The sequence below is a fragment of the Moschus berezovskii genome, chromosome 3 (assembly GCF_049115385.1).
Source record: "Moschus berezovskii isolate FMDL1 chromosome 3, NW_MosBer_1.0, whole genome shotgun sequence".
Classification (NCBI taxonomy): domain Eukaryota; kingdom Metazoa; phylum Chordata; class Mammalia; order Artiodactyla; family Moschidae; genus Moschus; species Moschus berezovskii.
In genome coordinates, this window is record NC_142462.1 from 101,965,156 (window position 1) to 101,986,899 (window position 21,744).

General features: G+C 41.6%; 1 protein-coding gene across 1 annotated transcript in view; it reads left to right on the top strand.

Annotated features, from left to right (window-relative positions):
• The window catches only part of SND1 (staphylococcal nuclease and tudor domain containing 1), a 426,838-nt gene that overhangs the window by 177,971 nt on the left and 227,123 nt on the right, over positions 1-21,744 (top strand). Inside the window, exon 12 of the mRNA XM_055421219.2 lies at positions 11,400-11,500. Coding sequence (XP_055277194.2) covers positions 11,400-11,500 — 101 coding nt within the window. The remainder of the gene's footprint in view (positions 1-11,399; positions 11,501-21,744) is intronic.

The window sequence follows — 21,744 nt, forward strand, 5'->3', positions numbered from 1 at the left end:
GCTACAGTCATTTCTGAGACCCTGGATTGAATATACCCAGAATTGCTAGATCTTATGGTAATTCTATTTTTAATTTTCTTTTTTTTTAAGAACTTGAGAAATATCTTTGCTTTGTGTCTCTATGTGTGTAATGGAAATTGAAGATTTGTGAGTCTGGGAGAGGGCTTCTTTGTCCCCCTGCTGAGAGGTAGCTTACTTCAGGAATCTAGGCTGTAATCGGTCCCTTTGACCTAGGATTAAAATCCAGTGCTAACCACATAATTTCCTAATATGTATTTGTGGGCTGGAGTCTTGGCTGTGTGCATATACGAATACTGGGTTGTTGTTGTTTTTGTTTGTTAAAAGGATCTGGATTTGAAGGAGAACACAGATGTAATCAGGATGGTCTTTGATCAGTGTCTGTGTATAGTTTCAGACACCGACCTCAGGTGTTACTGCTCTGTGCATGCTGTGCCTTTGATCGGGGAACTTTGTTGCATTTAGTAGGCCTCTATCTTCTGTGTGCAGTGATGGAAGAGGGAGGTAGTCTAAAGGGAGAAAGTCTTATGATGGTAACACCTGACTATCTTGGAATCTTTTCTTAGCAACACAACCGATAATAATTTATGTAACAGAAGAGCTGTATCTTTGGGCTGTTTTTCTTTGTGCCATTGGCAGGTATTCCTTAAGAATTATATTTTTTCTTTATATTTCTCCTTTGAGGTCACCATACATTTCTCTTTGTCCAAGTTACCATTCTTTCACCTTTCATTAACTTACCTGAGTATATATTTGTTTCCTTGGTCTGAATGACTTCTAAATGCCACCCTGTGGGCATGCTGGAGAAATAGGTATGCCCTGAACTGTGGTGGACACAGGGTGGCTTTTCTGTACTGATTTTGCAATATCCAGCTCCCAGAGCATTAGGAATTGATCAGAACTCTTGGGCATACTTGAGCTCCCACTTTGATTGCTTCAGTTTTCAGTTTGGCTTTTTGGTGAGTGGCCTTTTCCTTTGTAGACTGGCACAGATTTGTGGAGAAAATGTAATTTAACCTTTTTGTTTTTATCCATGTCTTAAAAGCATTCTTCTTTTCCTCCAGTAATATGACTGAGATGTCATTAAGCAAATACCCTTTCTTCATATCCCTGTGCTTCTCATCTTAGCTTTATTATAGCTGTTGTTTTCACGACTGGGTGACATTGTGTGTATTCTACACAAAGGCATGAGTATCTCCATATATTTGTGCTGCTTGTGTGGCTGGAACTCCTCCAGGGAGAGTTCTGGACGGAGTGATTTAATTTCCCCTGACTGCTGCTGACCTTGGAAATTTTAGACACAGATGACTGTGACTGACACTTGTATAGAGGAGAAAAAAGATGCACACTCACCCTTCATCCTCCAGAGGAAGGCAGTGGAGATGGTGGTTCTGAGGAGAAGAAGGAAGAGACGTGAAGGGGACCCGTGTGACAGTTTCTAGTAGTGTTTTGGGGGCCGTGGACATTCTTGGGTATGGATAGTGTGGTATGACAATTAGGTATCGGGATGAGTTAAACCACGATGCGTAAGATAATGGTTAGAACACTGATGCAAACACACGTTATGCTTTTCAGATGCATTTGAGGGTTTATAAGGACCAACCTAGACAGCATATTAAAAAGCAGAGACATTACTTTGCCAACCAAGGTCCGTCTAGTCAAGGCTATGGTTTTTCCCGTGGTCATGTATGGATATGAGAGTTGGACTGTGAAGAAAGCTGAGCGCCGAAGAATTGATGCTTTTGAACTGTGGTGTTGGAGAAGACTCTTGAGAGTCGCTTGGACTGCAAGGAGATCCAACCAGTCCATTCTAAAGGAGATCAGTCCTGGGTGTTCACTGGAAGAACTGATGCTAAAGCTGAAACTCCAATACTTTGGCCACCTCATGTGACGAGTTAACTCACTGGAAAAGACTCTGATGCTAGGAGGGATTGGGGGTGGGAGGAGACAGGGACGACTGAGAATGAGATGGCTGGATGGCATCACTGACTCGATGGACATGAGTTTGAGTGAACTCCGGGAGTTGGTGATGGACAGGGAGGCCTGGCGTGCTGTGATTCGTGGGGTCGCAAAGAGTCGGACACGACTGAGCGACTGAACTGAACTGAAGGACTTGGGAATCAAGAGCATTGATGAAAATACTTGTAACTGTGAGGTTACTTGCAAAGAGTGGTTTCTGTTCATCTCTGATCCTCCTCAGAGTTACTTGAAATATTTTCAACAGTCAGAACTTCATCTCCTTGATGATCTTATATGTGCTTGTTACCTACCTTATACATAAACAGTGCCTCATTTCTGACCATGTTAATGTTCTGGTTTTGTCAGGGTGTTATCACTATTTCTAGAAATCATTGCCCAGCTCTAATGACCTCTTACATAAAATGTTTTCATGTTTACTTGTGAATCTCATGCCTGGGTATGCTTCTAATTAAATATTTACCAAACTGAGTGTTTATCAGGAAATAGTGATGTCCACATAAATGAATATCTAATGTCAGGTAGAGACTCTTAGCATCTCCACAGGCCCCATCTGAAGCTGGGTTTTACTTTTCCTCTCAAAACAGATGAATGCATCCGACAAGGGGGTGGGAAGTAGTGGTTTTGTTTTGTCAGAAACATCAAATAAGAGAACTCCTTGACTCTGTGCTCATCATAGAGGTTGGGAAGCCATGGAGGTTCATGTTCCATTGATGAAAATGAAATGTGCTCAAAATAGTTCTGACTCTGTGGGGGAGTTGGGAAGGGTGATTGTAGATCGGAGAAAGCAACATAAATACATGTGAATAAACAGCCAGCCTTAGCACCTAATTACAGTGATTTAAAGGGGGTGTTACCAAATACATCTAGGCTGGGTTGGAGAGGTAGGAGAGGATCATTGCTTATGTCTCCTTTTCTTTGCAGCATAAATGTATAATTTTTTGTCAGTGTATCTGTGAAAGTTCTTTTAATTTAAGACATGCCAGAGCTAAATGATGTCCTAATGGGACATAGAGATTTCAGCTTATGTCTGTGCTTATAAACATAAATAGTTCACATCTACCAGTTACTCACTTTCTAATGACACCATACTCAACAGAGGCATTAGTCATAACTACAAAAGCAGGTGTTTCTTTACCATGAGTTTCTAGTTACCATCCATTAGAATACGTTGGAAACATCAAGTTGAAGAATTCTAGACTTGGGTCAGCAAATCAAGGATAAAGTTCAGCCACTGATTTGGTAGCAAGTCACTCAAAAGTATCTTCCTCAAACATTGAACAGAATATATTCCACAATGATAGTTATAAATTGGAGGAATTTTCCTCCTTTGTGTACACATTTATTCTCACCCCTGAAATGTTTTTTAGAACCGAAAATTATGTAAATACCTTGTCTTTCTAGTCTAGTTAAATAATAGATTTTTTAAAAGTCAGAAAATGAATGATAAACATTTAATTTTTATACCTTTTTTTTTGTATTTGGTTTGAGTATTTACAAGGATTCATAAATATAAGATAACAGAAGTTCCTGGGAGAAACTAGAGAAGGCTAGAACCACGTACGGTAGGATCATGAATAGAGGGTTGAGGCTAAGTCTCTGGTCCCTTAATGAACAGTCTGTGCATGGATAGTCCAGTGTTGCGACTGCAGCTATAAATGGCTGCACACTTGGAGTATTGCTGGTCCGGACTGAGATGCGTTTTTCTTGCACAACACACACTGGATTTCGAAGTCTTTGTCAGTGAAAGAAAAGAAACCCAATACCTTAAGAAATACTGGTTATATGTTGATATGATAATGTTTTGGGTGTTTTGAGTTAAATCAGAAATACTTTTAAGAACTAACTTTCTGTTTCTTTAATGTCACTGGTAGCTCAGCTGGTAAAGAATCCACCTGCAACGCAGGAGACCCTGGTTTTATTCTTGGGTCAGGAAGATCCCCTGGGGAAGGGATAGACTATCCAATCCAGTATTCTTGGGCTTCCCTAGTGGCTCAGATGGTGAAGAATCTGCCTGCAATGTGGGAGACCTGGGTCTGATCCTTGTGTTGGGAAGACGCCCTGGAGGAGGGTATGGAAACCCACTGCAATTTGCTGTCCTGGAGAATCCCCATGGACAGACGAGCCTGTTGGTCTATAGTCCATGGGGTTGCAAAGAGTCGAACACGACTGATATACTAAACACAGCACAGAAAATGTCAGTATGCATGTGTTGCTCTCATTTGTGACTCTTGTTGCCTCCTAAACAAGGGTACGTTTGACATCTCCTTGTGAGAGTTTAGCTTGTGTCCTAGTAGATAGCTGAGCTGGGAGTCAGCGTGCCCAGAAGCAGGACCAGGAGACCCCTTGACAGTTTTGTTAGATGCTCATCCCACGTCTCGATGAATGAGTGACTAAATGTGTTTCAGATTTTAAGAAGATAATCTCTGATACTTTTAAAATAATTATGTACGCTACTTGTTAGCAGGGAGAAAAGATCAAGAATGCATAAATTAAATATTGTCCTGTTATTCCCAGAGCAGATGCCAACTTGGTTGCTCTCTGTTTGTTATCTTCCTGATTTTGTAAGGCAAGGAGCATCCTCCCCAAACACCTCTAGTTAGCCTATTAGTTGAGATGATTCCCCACACTCTGCTTCAATTATCTTTGGTAAATACAGTCTCCACAACTAGTATCTGTTGATTAACCTGGAGGGTGTCTAAATAAGTACTAAATAGTGTATCAGTCTTTAAAATAAGTCCTATTTATCTGTAAGTTGGGATGAATATGGATGAGGTACATACTCTTGTTTGCTGTGGCTCCTTGAGGAGAAAAGTGTATTTAATTGAGTGTTTCTGCCTAATGACTTAAAGTCAACATGCGCCTTATTTATGCATATATGTATGTGTGCATGTATTTATCTCGCAGACACTTATCACCTACCCTGTACCAGGCTCTCCTCCAAGAAAATCAGTATGTTTGTCTAAAAATAACTGACACATAGAACTTACTATGAGTCAGGCCCTGCTCTACATGTTCCATGTATATTAATGCATTTCTCTTCTAACGGTGAGATAGGTAGAGTTATCCATGTTCAACTGAAGCCAGAAGTGAGGTCAATTCTCCAAGTTCACAGAGTTCAGAGGTAGAATTGCTGGGAACCAAACCTGCAACCCTCCTGATAGCTCAGTTGGTAAAGAATCCGCCTGCAATACAGGAGACCCCAGTTCAATTCCTGGGTTGGGAAGAACCCCTGGAGAAGGTTCTAGACTACCCACTCCAGTATTCTTAGGCTTCCCTTGTGGCTCAGCTGGTAAAGAATCCGCCTGCAATGCAGGAGACCTGGTTTGGAAAGATCCCCTGGAGAAGGGAAAGGCTAGCTACTCCAGTATTCTGGCCTGGAGAATTCCATGGACTGTATAGTCCATGGGGTTCCAAAGAGTCAGACATGACTGAACGACTTTCACTTTCAAACCCACAGCCAAGTGGCTCCCAGAGCCCGTGCTCTTACCCAAGCTGTTGAAATATTTTATTCTACTTACTTTTACCTGCCTGCTGCCTTAGCCAGACTTTCCCAGATGATGTGTTTTCTGTTTCCATCATGAGGATGACAGATCACATGAGAGCCTTTATCGTGAGGCAGGGTATTTCTTTTTTTTGAACATCTCTTTGTGGGTTTATGATTGGCCATGTGGAATAATGGGTGGGATTATATAGTAATAGCCTCATGGAACAGCCCAGATTCAGGCTTTGGCCTGGAAGCGTTAGGTATCTTTTATGCACAGGCCTTCAGATTATCATCAGTATCATAAAGTCTGTGGAGTTCTTTGGTGGTTTGACAGTACCGAAGTATGATGATACTACTCACTCATCATCTAGTGGATGATTAGTTTCATGAAGAGTATCCACAGATTGAATTCCTTAGGTGTGACCTGAGTGTTTTCTGTTAATACTAAGCTGTTTCCAGACTTTATATGAGATTGGGATACAAATTTGGTTTTAAGTTCTCATCTTAGTTCTCTGAAGGGTCTTTGAAATTGTTTTCAAGGAGAATTCCACAATGGACCATGGAGAAATCAGATTGCCTGCTACCCTTTGTTTTTCTCTGAGAGCATCTTTGAAAAAAAAATTAATATGCAGAATTACACTTTTCTTAATTGAAAGCTTTATCCCAATTTCAAAATACTTCTTTCCTCCTTCATGCTTTAATATATAAAACAGAATGGTCAACAGCTTGACCATGTGGTCCTAACCGTCTCATTTAGTGTCCTTCAGAATTTTATGTCTGGGAGGGTTCCTGATTACATGTATCCATTCATCAAAAAATGATTCACTGTATATACTCCTACTGTATAAACCCTGTGATGCTATATAGCACACAGTGTCTGGCTCAATTGTCTTCTAGGATTCTCGAGTTCAGTGATGCTCTAAAGTTCTAGTCTAGTGCTCTCATTTACCAAGTGAATTGCCTGAGAAAAGTGAGGCCCAGAGAGGTGATGTGTGACTCATTCATAAGAGAATGACAGGTGGAATCAGCGGGGAGCTGTGGACTCCTTGTGGTCCTTGCTGTAAAGAGGGCCAGGCCCTGCCCTTGTATCCTGTACATGTAAATTCTTGCATATACCCAACGTTCCAGGAGCATCTTTGCTGGAAAAATGAGGGAAACATTAACCCAATACTTCTTTTCAACTCATGCCATCCCATATGTGACCACCCACAAGCACAAAATTCAGGTTGTTATTATTAAGATGAAGACTTTGCTAAGATCTGCCATTGTTTAATTGAAACTGCTCTTTATCAAGTGATTGACAAGTCAGGGATGAGTATCTGGAGATGAGAAACTCCCAGGCAGGAGAGCAGAGCTCAGACTCCCCAGGAGAGGGACATAAATGCTAATTACACATTGACTTTAATTCTTGGTTTGGCATAGCTGTCTGCAGGTGTGCGTCTTGGCTGTGGGCTATTCTCAGGGCCTCATTTGTATTTGAGATTTTCTTTAATAATGTTACCTCCCCCAATGAGCTCTTTAATCTCTGGCTTTCAGTTCTTTCTCTAGATAGAGGAAAAAATTAATTGGCAGGTGAATGTAGAATGTAGTTATTAGTTCTTTTGCTGATTGAAGATGAAAGATTTGGGAGAGTGGGGTCTTGATTTCCTTTGAAGACAGTTTGGGGATGGCATGCCTTTGGCCTGGAAGATGAGATGCGGAGCCGTTCGTTGCCAATGCACCCCTCACCACAACCATCACCACTGCTACTCATGTGGCCTTCCTGGTGAATTAGCATGATTTCTGGGGAGAGAGCTGATGTTACTGTGTGCCATGTGCTTGCGCTGATGAGCCGCTGCCCCACTCCCATCTCCTGAGTAGGAGGCCTGTCATTGGCAGATGCAAGGTAACCTTGAGATTCACTGAGTTTATTTTTAAGCAGGATGAATTTTTTTTCCCCCTGGTAGTTGAACTGAGGACTTGAGCTTGTTACTAGATGGATTGGATGAAAACACAAAAATAGGTGAACATCTCTACATACTTTTTGACTTGCCCCCTGAGTGCCCCAAATTGGACCATACCCACTGTTGGTGCCCTACTGGACCCTAAGTTACTTCATGTACTTCTGGGTGGGTGCTCTTGAGGTTTAGCTCCTGTTCAGTGCTAATTTCCTGTGTGATTTTTGCCATAACTTCAACAGGTATCCCAGCCTCTTCCTTCTCCCAGATGTTAATTATCCGCCTTTGCCAGAGGAGCGTTGCCAGAGGGGTTGGTCAGAATAGATAGCATGCAAAGGACTCTTTCCCTCCTGGGGATTGGAGTCAGCTGTGCTTCTGTGTGTGTAGACTGCCCACTCCTTGCCCTCTGGGCTCTAACAATTCTGATCAGCTGCATGTGGGGCAACTCTGAAAACCTCTTTGTTGCTGGTGGTGGTTTTTCAGCCCTGCCCCCACCCCGACTCCCTGTCTGTTCACATTCCTCAAATTTATCCATCTCCTTAGCTTGGACAAAGTGATAAGGCTGAGCAGTAATGTCAGTGTGGACATCTGACCTAAGGAGTCCTCTTTATGATTTCTTCTGAGTTGTAATATGACAGTACTTCTCATGGGAAAGATTTGCCTTGCCTTCAGCCCTTAATTGGCTTTCTCACTGATAGGGCTTCTTGTTGCTTTTAAAACGTGATTAGGTAGAGTGAGTGATCTGACAGTCAGAATTTGGAGGCAGCTGTTCTTCTGAAATTTTCCATATTCATTTTTAAAATGGATTTTTGAGGAGCAGGCAGTTTGAAGGGATTTTCGTGGTGCTCACCAGCAGTGTGGTTGATGCTCATACATCATGCTGTCTTCAAGTAGCTTAGTGCGCACCAAAGTGGCTTTTAGGAAAGGTGATTCTGGACTTTCAGACTGTGAGGATGGCCTCAGGGTGCTTGACTCCTCAGTACAGGTATATAAGCTTGGCCATGACCAAAGTCAAGTATAGGCCGTAATGCTGTAATGCAGGCTCTGTATGTTTCCTGATGGACACAGCATGCCACTTTGTTTTGACACACCAACATGGTCATCTTGAAAGGTTTCATAAAGGAAAAGCATTGCTCGGCGTGTTTGTGTCCCTATGTTTTGTATATACTAGGATTAGTCCAGTATTAAAAGGTTCTTCTGGTCCAGTCCATCCTCCCCCACCCCACCCCCCAAATTTCCCAAGTCCACCCCTATTGGTATTCAGTGTAGTCAGCTGTGTCGTTTTTATTCGTCTTGATAGTTCTTAATTTGGGCCTTAAGAACTTATGGCAGACTGAAACTACATATAGTTATTCTGTTGAGGCATTTCATATTTTTCAACAGATTTTCAAAGCAGTCCGAAAAGGTGAGATAGCTGCTTTACCAAAATGTCTAGGAATCCTCCAGGAATATTCCAGATTGCTTCCCTGTCAACTGAAGTTTATGTAGGACCTTAAAGGTTCAGCCATTTGTCCTTCTCTCTTGACATCAGTCATCTTTTAAGGTCTATAGCATCTTTAGACTCAAAGTAGAATTGAGCAGCAAGTACAGAGAATTTCCATGTCCGCCCACCCCCGCCATGTACTTCCTCCTCTGTTATCAGTAGTCCCCCTCCAGAGTGGTGTATTTGTTATAATTGGTGAGCCAACCGGGACACGTCATCATCCACAGTCCATTGTTTCCTCGGGTTCGCTCTTGGTGTTCTGCATTGTACGGATTTTGACAAATGTGTAATGACATGTATCCATCATTACAGTATGATCCAGAATAGCTTCATTGCTGTCAAAATCCAGCCCCCACATCTGTTCGTCCTGTCTCATCCTGCTAACCCCTGGCAATCACTGGTCTTTTTACTGTCTCCCACGTTTTTGCATTTTCCAGAGCGTCACAGTTGCAGTCATACAGTAGATAGCTGTTGGATGGGCGTTTTCCTCTTAGCAGTGTGTGTTTCAGATTCCTCCGTGTCTCTTCGTGGCTTGACACCTCGTTCCTTTTAAGTGCTGAATAGTGTTCAGTTGTGTTCATGAACCACAGTTTCTTTACTCACTCACTGAAGAACGTATTGGTTGCTTTCAAGTTTTGGCACTTCTGTGTAAAGTTACTAGAAACATCCAAGTGCAAGTTTTTGTGTGGGCCTAAGTTTTTAGTAAAGTCATGCTCAAAATTCTCCAAGCCAGGCTTCAGCAGTATGTAAACCGTGAACTCCCAGATGTTCAAGCAGGTTTTAGAAAAGGCAGAGGCACCAGAGATCAAATTGCCAACATCCGCTGGATCATGGAGAAAGCAAGAGAGTTTCAGAAAAACATCTATTTCTGCTTCATTGACTATGCCAAAGCCTTTGACTGTGTGGATCACAATAAACTGTGGAACATTCTGAAAGAGATGGGAATCCCAGACCACCTGACCTGCCTCTTGAGAAACCTGTATGCAGGTCAGGAAGCAACAGTTAGAACCGGTCATGGAACAACAGACTGGTTCCAAATAGGAAAAGGAGTGCGTCAAGGTTGTATATTGTCACCTTGCTTATTTAACTTATATGCAGAGTACATCATGAGGAACGCTGGGCTGGAAGAAGCACAAGCTGGAATCAAGATTGCTGGGAGAAATATCAATAACCTCAGATATGCAGATGACACTACCCTTATGGCAGAAAGTGAAGAGGAACTCAAAAGCCTCTTGATGAAAGTGAAAGAGGAGAGTGAAAAGGTTGGCTTGAAGCTCAACATTCAGAAAACAAAGATCATGGCATCTGGTCCCATCACTTCATGGGAAATAGATGGAAAAACAGTGGAAAGAGTGTCAGACTTTGTTTTTTTGGGCTCCAAAATCACTGCAGATGCTGATTGCAGCCATGAAATTAAAAGACGCTTGCTCCTTGGAAGGAAAGTTATGACCAACCTTGATAGTATATTAAAAAGCAGAGACATTACTTTGCCGACCAAGGTCCGTCTAGTCAAGGCAATGGTTTTTCCCGTGGTCATGTATGGATGTGAGAGTTGGACTGTGAAGAAAGCTGATCGCTGAAGAATCGATGCTTTTGAACTGTGGTGTTGGAGAAGACTCTTGAGAGTCCCTTATACTGCAAGGAGATCCAACCAGTCCATTCTAAAGGAGATCAATCCTGGATGTTCATTGGAGGGACTGATGCTAAAGCTGAAACTCCAATACTTTGGCCACCTCATGAGACGAGTTGACTCACTGGAAAAGACTCTGATGCTGGGAAAGGTTGGGGGCGGGAGGAGAAGGGGACGACGGAGAATGAGATGGCTGGATGGCATCACCGACTCTGTGGACATGAGTTTGAGTGTACTCCGGGAGTTGGTGATGGACAGGGAGGCCTGGCGTGCTGTGATTCATGGGGTCGCGGAGAGTCGGACACGACTGAGCGACTGAACTGAACTGAACTGAAGTTTTTAACTGGTGTAACGTATGGTAAAAGTTTGTTCTATACAAAACTATTGCTCAGAGTGGCTGTACTCTTTTGTGTTCCCAGTAACAGTGAAGAAGAATTCCATTTGTTCCATACCCTCACCTCCATTTGTTGTCAGTGTTTTGAATTTTGGCTATTCTAATCGACATGTTAATAGTTGTCTTAGGTTGCATTTCCCCAATTACGTGCGTGGGGCATATTTTCATATGCTTGTCATCTGTATGTCTTTCATAAGATATCCAAGTCTTTTACCCATTATAACATTGGGATTTTGATTTTCTTACCGTGGAGATTTAAGAGTTCTTCCTATATTTTGGACACTATAGTCCTTTATCCGAGATGGCTTTTGGAGGTGTTTTCTCCCAGTGTGTGTTTCAGCTTTCAGTTGTTTTTTAAAATCTTAGACCTACAACGTCATACCATGAGCGAGCTTTTACAGCCAGCACACGGGGCTGCTAGTGAGCTGTGTTGCACATTGTCAACCTTAATTACCTTGATTTCTTATTTTCAGGTCAATGTGACTGTGGACTACATTAGACCAGCCAGCCCAGCCACAGATACGGTGCCCGCCTTTTCAGAGCGTACCTGCGCCACCGTCACCATTGGAGGAATGTGAGTGTTCTGGCTGGTAGCAACTTGGCCATGGCTGGGAGTGCTCTTCTCATTCCTCTCTCTCCTCGCTTTCACCCCGATTTGCTTTCTGTCACTCTTAACACAGTGGCTTGTGATTGTTATATGTCTGTGTAGCACTTTGTTTGCAGAGTACTTCATAATTGCTCATTAGTTAATCATACACTTTCATTATTGTCATTACTTAAGATTTATTGGGCTCTGTGTGCTTGGCACTATGGTAGCATTCATTATTACTATTAATAATGCCATTTATTGAGTGTCAATCAGGCCCTTAGGTACTATGAAAAATTAGAAAGATTCAGTGTGTATTAGTTTAGGAAGTTTAATTGTAGGCCAGAAAAAGAAGAGAGGTTAATTGGACATTTTCTTTGAATAGACGTAGGTAATCAGCAGATGACAGGGTCTTCCTCTTGTGTTCCACCAGCTGTACCCTGGTTACGTTCCAGAGTCTCTTGGGAGCTTGGTTGACGAGCAGCCTTCCAAGGAGGTATCTGCCCATCAGGAGGAAGCCTGCTGGGCCATGCTTCCACAGTAAATATTAAAACAATCAGTTAGTCCCCAGTAGCAATCCTTACTCTGTGTAAAATATACCCGCATGCTAATTGTCTCCTTCTCTATTTAACAGTCTTAAATGGTGTTTGTTACCAAACTGGTATTTTGCTTTTGTTTTAAAGGGGACGTGGTGGAAGGGAAGAAAAGAATAGGTTTCTCATCAAAACAGGGATTGTCTGATTGCAAGTACAATGGAGCCCATTGGGAGAAACACCTTTCTCTAAGCTATAGCCTGTCTCTCACAGGAGGGATATGGTAGCTAATGTGCTTTCCAGAAGCTCTCCTACTACACAGGGGCTTCTCCCATCCACGTTCCAAACACCGCACTCTCCTCCGCCCCACCCCCACCCCCGCCCTTCCTGTTGTGACGTCTGGAAATAAGTATTTTTAGGTGCTGTTACCACTCCTATACCTATCGATGTTGATGTTCACACAGCAATCAGGGGCTTCACTTTTGCCAAGAGGAACTGAATATAGGATTTTGATGTCATTATCTTAACACCATCACAGGCGTTGGGTTATTTTTAGAAGCAGGTTCTTGAGAAATTAGATAATGTTCTCAGAATGGGGAAAACTGGGAAATATTTTGCTCATTCTTCTGTTTGATTTGCAGTAATGATTATTACCAATTTGTCACCAGTTCTTGGTGCTCAGTGCATGCTTTCCTTCTGTGGAGAGCTGGAAAGTGAGTATTCCCCTAGACAGAGTTAAGATTTTTGCTGCCACAAGCAAGGAGTCCTCTCCAATAACTGCTCCTATCTACCTATGATAGAGACAACACCACTGCTGTCAAAATGCACATCTTTTTGGCAGATGGTTTCTATTCATGCTTATCTAATGACCCATTAGAGTGGAGGGTTTTTTTTTTTGGTTACCACAGAGGTATATTTTCAAAATTTATGCTGCTTAAAATTAGATATTCTGAAAGTGTTCTTGTAGGGAGTTAACCTTGACCTTTCTCTCTCCCTGTTGTCGTAAGATGGTATTTGATTTACCAAAGTCCTTACCTCGAATTAGACCAGCCTGGCAGGGTACCTGGAGTGCCCTGCTCTCCAAGGCATTCCAAATACTAGTGTAGGAAAGTTGAGGTATGAACAATACCAATATCCAAGTACTCATCTTAGATTCAGAATTATATCAAATGCTTCCTGATTTTAATAGTTATTTGAAAACACTGGCTAGAGCAGAGGATTTATATTTTTATCCCAAATGTTTTAATTCCATTTTTAACATAATGAGTTAAATACACTGAGTTTCCTCATGGATTTGTTTCTACTAAACTAGACTGTCTTGAGTAAAGTACTGGGTGGTAATTGGGAGAAATGTGAGGATAGCCTAATATTAAGACCAAAACTTCACTAGATACTTAGCTCCCTGAAGATAGGGATTATCATCTCTTTTATTCCCTGCTATAATCTCAAGTGTTCAGCAGTTTGTAGGAGTTCAATAAATTTGTGAGTTATTTGTTTACTATATTGCAGTGTCCCTTTATGAAATAATATAGGGAGTGCTTATATGTCTCATAACCTGGGACAGTTATTTCTTCTGAGCTACAAGTTGGCTTTCAATCTGATAAATATATACATAAAAAAGCTTGTATCCGATCCAATAGTTTTCCCTGTTTATTTGGTTATTGGAAGGTCTGTGCCAAAAATGTGCTTTGCTTAGTCGCTCAGCCGTTTCCAACTCTTTGCGAACCTGTGGACTGTAGCCTACCAGGCTCTTCTGTCCATGGGGATTCTCCAGGCAAGAATACCAGAGTGGGTTGCCATGCCCTCCTCCAGGGGATCTTCCCAACCCAGGAATTGAACCCAGGTCTCCCACATTGCAGGCAGATTCATTACTATCTGAGTTATCAGGGAAGCCCATGCCAAAGATAGGGTGCCTCTAGAAAATGTATCTGATAGCTTGCTTCTGATGTTTGGGTCTTCCTCAAGGTTTCTCTTTATTTTCCTGTGGCCTTGATTTTGCTTTCATTTTCCCCTCAATTTTCTCTGCTTAAATCATTCCAATACTACTGTAGGAAAGTTGAGGTATGAATGATACCAATATCCAAAAACTCAGCTTAGATTCAGAATTATATCAAATGCTTCCTGATTTTAATAGTTATTTGAAAACATTGTCTAGAGCAGAGGATTTATTTTTTTATCCCAAGTGTTTTAATTCCTTTTTTAACATAAAAATGTACTTACATCTCCAAATCTTGATGTATGATATCCTGGTGGATTAAACAGCTTCTACGGAATGATGACTTAAAAATACTGCTTATGGAACCCTGGATCTTTGTGATTTCCATCTCCCACTTCTGTTATACTTTTCCTGCTCTAATTTTGCACATTTTGTTGCCATTTAAAAGCCATGCCTCTTACTAAACCTTTTGCAACAACTTGTTTTTCTAAAGGCTTGTTCTTTTTGTACTCATATTTCAATATTTAGTGAAGTACATAATAAAAATGACCAGTGTAAATCTGGGGACAGAAACAGATTGGGACAGAAGTGCACAGGTGTGTTCGAGCAGTCCTCAGGTACTAACTGGTGTCAGCCTGTGGGATTTGAGGAGGACATAGAATGTGCGGGTCAGTTAAGCAAAGGTTGCTGGGAGAGCTTGTCTAGTAATATACCACGTCTTTCATAACAGGCTTTAGACTTTATTCAACGTTTAGAGATATGGTAGAATTAAGAAAAAATCAGTGCTATGTCTGTCATTACCTGTAGGCTCATACCCCTTCATATTGGCCTTTAGTGTCTAGAGGCTTTCCCTTTAGTCACGGGATCAGCTGCTTTTCTCAAACTGCTCATTCCAGGGAAGGAGAAAGAAGAGGCAGATGAGATGGCCTCTTTGAGGGTTATTTCAAAGGAGATATTTTTCAGAGGATTTCACATTGCCCAAGTGTGTGAACTGGCCCTGTCCTCAGTAGGGTTCTGTCGGTCCTCCCGTGTTTTCTTTTGCTGTGTGGGGCAGCGTCGAGTTGCATGGCCTTTGGGAGGTCCCTCTTGTGAAACAGTCTTCAACTCCCTCTCTCTTGCCCTCTGGGGAACGAATAAAAATGAGGTTCATCATTCCTCTAATAGATTAAAATTTTTTTTTCTTGATTAACTTCACTCAAGTTGATGAGAGTTGTTACCTTTTAATCAAAGCAGTTTAAATAAAAAATAAAAAGATCAAACTTTGAGTTGTTTCTCATTCCCTGGCTCCCAGGTTGGGAATTAGCTGATTCTTGTAGGCCTGGACTGTGACAGGAAGCTGTCAAGATGGCGCTTCCTGTTAATTACTTTTTATTGTATTTAAGACACTTAAATAACTCTTCTTGTGATTTAGTCTTCTATGTAATTAGCTTCAGTGATTAAAATCTCATTCTCCCGTTATTGCCAGAGCCTTCATGAAGAGCAAGTTTTGTGGGGTGACCTTTACTTGTGCTGGACTTCACAATTACTTTGAGCTCCAATTTGGCAAATTCATAGTATCTATTAGCTGATTGCCCATATCTTCTTACACATCACGTTTAAAAAAAAAAGTTAAAAAATTTTTGTTCACATTTATAAAGGGGTACCTTAAAAACTAACTTGGGGTCCAGCTTCACACCTACAACTCATAATTACCACCACCACCCCATCCACCATCCATGGAAAATTGTCAAGTATCTAGTAGGTACAGTGTCACTGAGGTATTGCCCCATTGCTTCTCATTATGTTAAAGTATTTCACAATAATAGACAGTAAACATTTTTCCATTTTGGATAAGTGAAAGATGGCACAGAGATGGAAGTGTGGAATAAGAGCAGTTGGAAAATGCCTATTTTCTGCACAAGGTCAGTTTTTTGAGAGGTGATTTGAGTTTTATAACAGTGATTTTTAAAACATTGTTGTAACCTCTGCTCCTGACTGCAAAGCTTTGCTCCCTGCAAAGGCACTACTGTCCAGCTTAATGCCTCTGTGGAGTCCTTAACTAACAGAGATGCTGTGGGACATCTTAGTTACCTCTTTTGTAATGACTGTCATCTAGCAGGTGTGAAGCCATCTTTATGAACTTCCTTTGTGGCTCTTTGACTTCTTCATAGATCATTTGCCTTTATTATGTTTATTTAAATCAGACCGTTACTTACAAGGAATCCGACTTCTTTTGCTTTTTTTCATTTTGGTTCCAGCTTGCCAGCATACTTCCTCAGCTGTTCTGTTAGTCACTGAGCATGAGGTTAAGATCTTCTCCTTCTAGAATAGTTCTTTTCTAATCTTAGTACAGTTCTTCTCAGCCATAGTAGGAAGCCGTGTCATACCACCCTTAGTTTTTTGAGCTTGAGTTCTGTAGCTGTAAGGCTTTTGCTGTCTAGTCACATCTTAAAACATACTAATGTCTGAGCTAGTTTAATACATTGGGGTGTCTTAAAACATACTAATGTTTTCTTAGCTAAACATATCTGAAATCAATTTCTGTCCCAGTGTTCTTCCTCACCAGGTGGCCCACAGCATCCTGAAGAGGTATTCTTTCAGTAACTGACATAGTATTAATGTCAGTGTCTCAGCCAGGAGATAGGATCTGGGTTGTAGCCACCTTTTCTCTGCACAGATTTATTGCTTACAGTTCATCTACTTTAGTGGATTCCCCTACTCCAACCTTTTCCTACTTTGAAGGAGAAAGAAGACATCAGAAGAAACATTCCTCTTCTCCTCCCCTGAACCCCCTAACACCTAAATCATAAATACTTAACCAACCTTCACTTCTCAAAAGAGCACCTTAGATTGTTTTCTCAACCTCACAGGCTGCTTGATTTATATAATTGTGCTACTTCTGCCATGTGGAGTAGTGGAATTACGCCCGTTCACCATCCTGAAGACACTGGAAGCATCTGTGTCATTTGGCTTAGAATACTTTGGAAAGAATAGTTAAATAATTTCACGTGTCTCCTGCTAGCTTGAGCACAGTCATCATTTTAAGAGAACGGCCCCATAAAGTACCATAAGAAGGAAGTTGGTTTTTGCAAAGGGTTCAGGTGGGAGTCAGGAGAACACTGCAATTTTAGTTGGATCTTACATTTTGTAGCCGTCTATATGTGGGACTGTCATGCTGCTGAGCCTTTTTTCTTTTTCTTTTTTGCTTTAAAACCCTGATGCTTTCAGATTATTGTATTACCCTCATCACTATATGGAAGTTCAATTAAGCTTTACATAATGGAGCACTTGGCTGTTATAAATCAGCCAAATCCTTTGCTGAGCAATGTGCGTTCTTTCACTTTTTTCCCCCCTCAACATCAGTTGAGTAGAATATCAAGTACTGGGTGACAGTGTTTACTGAGCGGAGCTTAAACTCCCTCATCGGTTTCACAAAGTATACCATGGAGTTTCCAAAGTATACCATGGGAGAAATTGAGGCTTTTCTCCAAATAAGAAGAGCTCATCCTCAGGGAGGAACATTCTGGACTACTTAGATGGATAAAGGTGTTCAAAATCATAGGTTAAAGGCCCTGTTTGGAAAAAGTAGGAATGCTGTCCATTTCATTTCTGTGGGCCCTAAAAATAGCTCAGCAAGGGTCTGGTCCCAGATAAGAGATGAGCTGCTGCTCCTGTCTGCTATGAACAGTAAATTTATCAGTTATTCATCAGATATTTGCTGAGCCCCTACTGTGTCTCAGGCACTGGGAATATAGCCGTGAGCATTTCCCTGTGCTCAGTCTCCTGGCTACACTTCATTCTTGGGGAACTTCTTGCCTCTGGTGGCTGAGACAACAAGAGTCCTTCAGGATATTCAATGACTTGGCTGTCCCCCAGAATCTTGCTTGGGTAGATTTTGACTTTAAGAAACACAAGTGACTTTATATAAACAATACCTAAAAAGGCTCTTCTCTATTCAGGTCTTGCCTGGGACTTTTAGCGAATTTACCACTCAGAAACAGGCTAAAATGAAAGATAATCCCTCTTATATCTTTATTTTTAGTTGAGTCGATAACTGAACCTATCAGTAGACAAAATGAAACGCTCAAGCAACTACCCATCGGAGGTGCTTTGCCCTTTTTCCCCTCACATCACCGTTCCTGACTTATTCAGCACTGATGGACCTTCGCGAGTCTGACAGTTCGTTCTGACTCCCCTCTCATGCTCCTGAATACCTGCTTATCTTATTCCTGCCTCACCTGGCAGAGGAAGGATCCAATGCTAACTTCCTAACAGAGTCTGCTTCTCATTTTTGTGGATGGTTATCCTAATAACTCTATAAATTAACACTACTACATTTAAAAATTTTTAGCTTTAAACTATTTTTACTTTTAGTATTTGCACTATAATTTCTACCCTTTAACCCCTAGTTATCTTATATTTGTTTTTTGTGTGTGCGTGTGCTCAGTTGTGTGTCTCTTTGCAACCCTGTGGATTGTAGCCCGCCAGAGTCCTCTGTCCCTGGGATTTCCCAGGCAAGAATACTGGAACAGGATGCCATTTCCTACTCCAGGGGATCTTCCCATCACAGGAATTGAAACCACATCTCTTGCATCTCCTACATTGGCAGGCAGATTCTTTAACACTCTGAAAGATTAGGAAATTATAGTGGTTACACTTCTTTAAAGAGGTTTTATTTTTTGGTTTTATCAAGATGGGCTTCCCCGATGGCTCAGTGGATTAAAAATCCACATGCAGTGCAGGAGATACAGGAGACACGGGTTCAAACCCTGGGTTGGGAGATCTCCTGGAGGAGGAAGGGGCAAACTACTCCAGTATTCTTGCCTGAAAGGTCCCATGGACAGAGGAGCCTGGTGGGCTGCAGTACAAAGGGTCACAAAGAGGCGGACGTGACTGAGCAGCAAAGCACACAGCATAGCACTTACTCGGTTTCTCCTCTTTCAGTGTAATTGTCTTCTAACCTTTGCTTGTAAGTTGATCATAAATATTTAAAACCTGTCTCCCATCTCCGTAGCTGTTACAATTGTGTGTTACTGTTGGAACAAAAGACAGAGTGATTAGTCCTGTAGAAAAGGAACTCTGCCTTTTAAGTGCAAAGAGAAATGCTGCATTAGTTAAGATCTGCTCAGGAGAAGGAAATGGCAACCCACTCCAGTGTTCTTGCCTGGAGAATCCCAGGGACGGGGGAGCCTGGTGGGCTTCTATTTATGGGGTCGCACAGAGTCGGACACGACTGAAGCGACTTAATAGCAGCAGCAGCAGCTCAGTGAGCACTGTCACCCAATACATTAATACTATGTCTGTATTTCCTTCTTCCTTTTTGCATTTCTTTATATGCAGTTGCCACTGTCTCAAGTCATTCTTATGGTTTTTCCTCTCATTTGTTGAAGAACCTTGATTTTTCTCATGTGTTGGGTGGTCAAGTTTCTGAATTTCTAAGTGTCTGAAATGTCTAAATATTTTTGCATACATTCTTATTTGTTAGTGTTATTATAAAATTGTAGCTTGAAGATTGTTTTCTTAAAAACTTTGAAGGCATTGTGCTCTGTTGCTTCAACAGTGTTTTTAAGAAATCCAATTTCTCTTTCTTTAAATGTAACTTTTTTCCCTCCTGGCTTTGGAATTGTTCTTACAGTTTCCCATTAATTGGTTTTCTGAAATTTTATCAACATATTTCTGTGTCTGTCTCTTTGGCTTCAAACTCAATTGTTTTTTCCACTGAACACCAAAACAATTTTTTTTGTTGTTGTTCAGTTCAGGTCAGGTCAGTTCAGTCGCTCAGTCGTGTCCGACTCTTTGCGACCCCATGAATCACAGCACGCCAGGCCTCCCTGTCCATCACCAACTCCCAGAGTTCACGCAAACTCATGTCCATCGAGTCGGTGATGCCATCCAGCCATCTCATTCTCTGTCGTCCCCTTCTCCTCCCGCCCCCAATCCCTCCCAGCATCAGAGTCTTTTCCAGTGAGTCAGCTTGTCTCATGAGGTGGCCAAAGTATTGGAGCTTCAGCTTTAGCATCAGTCCTTCCAATGAACACCCAGGACTGATCTCCTGAATTATTTTCTTTCTGTCTTTTGCTATACTGTATCTTATGCTTCATATATCTAACTTATCTTCCAAATGTTTAGGACCTCCTTTGCATTTTTGCTCTATGTTCAAGATGTCTTCATTTTTCCCTCTTGCTTAGTCAGCCAGCCATGTATATTGATTGATTACATTCATAACCATCTCTTGTTCATTCATGTCACTTATTCATTACTTACTTGTTAGTTCATATACTCAGTATTTCAAGAGTGCCTGGTGTGTACTAAGCACCAGGAATATATCATTGTTCTAAAATGGAAATGATTTGTATCCCATGAAATTTACATACTAGTCTCTTAATCAAACCCATTTTACTTTTTAATTGCAGCACTCACATTTAAATTTTCTGTTCTTTAAGTGCTCTATTTTAATAGCAGCCTCTTCTTAGTCTATGAATATAATATTTTCTCTATCTCTGAGGATCTTATTTAAAAATTAAACACCTCCTCCAGCTTTCCCCCATGACTAAATGCTCTTTACTTTGTTCTTTTTCTTCAATAAGTCCTCAGGCATTGTGTGAACCTTGACCCACGTCTATGAAGGAAGGACCCACTTGGAGTGGGCACATCTGTTCCTCTGCAGTTGTTTGTGTCTCACAGACATCTCTGTCACAAAAAAGTCACAGGAGAGCAGAAAGCATCAGAGGGAGACTTTCTTATGTGGTGCCTGAAAGTGGAGCTGGAACACCGAGGAAGCAGGCAGATTGCAGACCCCACCGAAACTTTCAAAGCTTGGGGGCTTTTATCACCTGTTAGGGAGCCTCAGTGTATTTTCCTGGCCTATAAGGTTGAGGAGCAGAGAGCAGGGACAGGGTGGGTCTGTGCTGTGTTCAGCCACCTCTGTCTAAATGGTATGCCTTGGCTTTACTTTCAGGCCACACAATCCATCTAAATCACCTGCCCTCTGTTCTACTAGAACACGTGTTTCTTTGAAGTGAATTATCTTGTATGACATTGACAATTTTGGAAACGCATTGGATATAAAGTGGAAGTCATGTTGGTTTGTAAGTGACATTCCCAAATACAAAGACGTAAGAAAAATCTCAGTGAGAAGTTGAGACGTTTACAGTAGGAACTTCCTTTAAGTCATGAGTGCTTTAGCGGCTTCAAGAACCTTTATGCTTTTCACTATGTTTAGCTCAGTAGCACCCTGTCAGTGAGGTCGGAGAAGCTGTGAAGACACTTTTGCCAGTATTGAAACAGTGGCTTAATGAAGAAAACTGGGCTTCCCAGGTGGCTCAGTGCTTGAGAATACACCTACCAATGCAGGAGACATGGGTTTGATCCCTAGGTCAGGAAGATCCCCTGGAGGAGGAAGTGGCAACCCATCCAAATATTCTTACCTAGGAAATCTCGTGAATAGAGGAGCTTGGCAGACTCCAGTCCATAGAGTCACAAAGAGTCATACAGGACTAAGCACAAGCACCTTGAAGAAGGCTACACTCTGCCTCAGACTTTGTTTTGATTAAAGTGGTCTCTATTGATGGCACAACATTGTAAATCAATTATACTTTTAAAATGGTCTCTGTTGAAAACAAAGCCCTATAGTCCCTCCTCTAGAGGTAGCATCAGAATCCCAGAGTTTAGGATTACTCAGCCTGTAGAGATTTCCATTGTGTGCCATTTTTATTAGGATTGTTTTTGCTGGTGCTTAGGCTCTAAAGTTCCATAGGGTTTAAGGGCACCACCTATAACCCTGT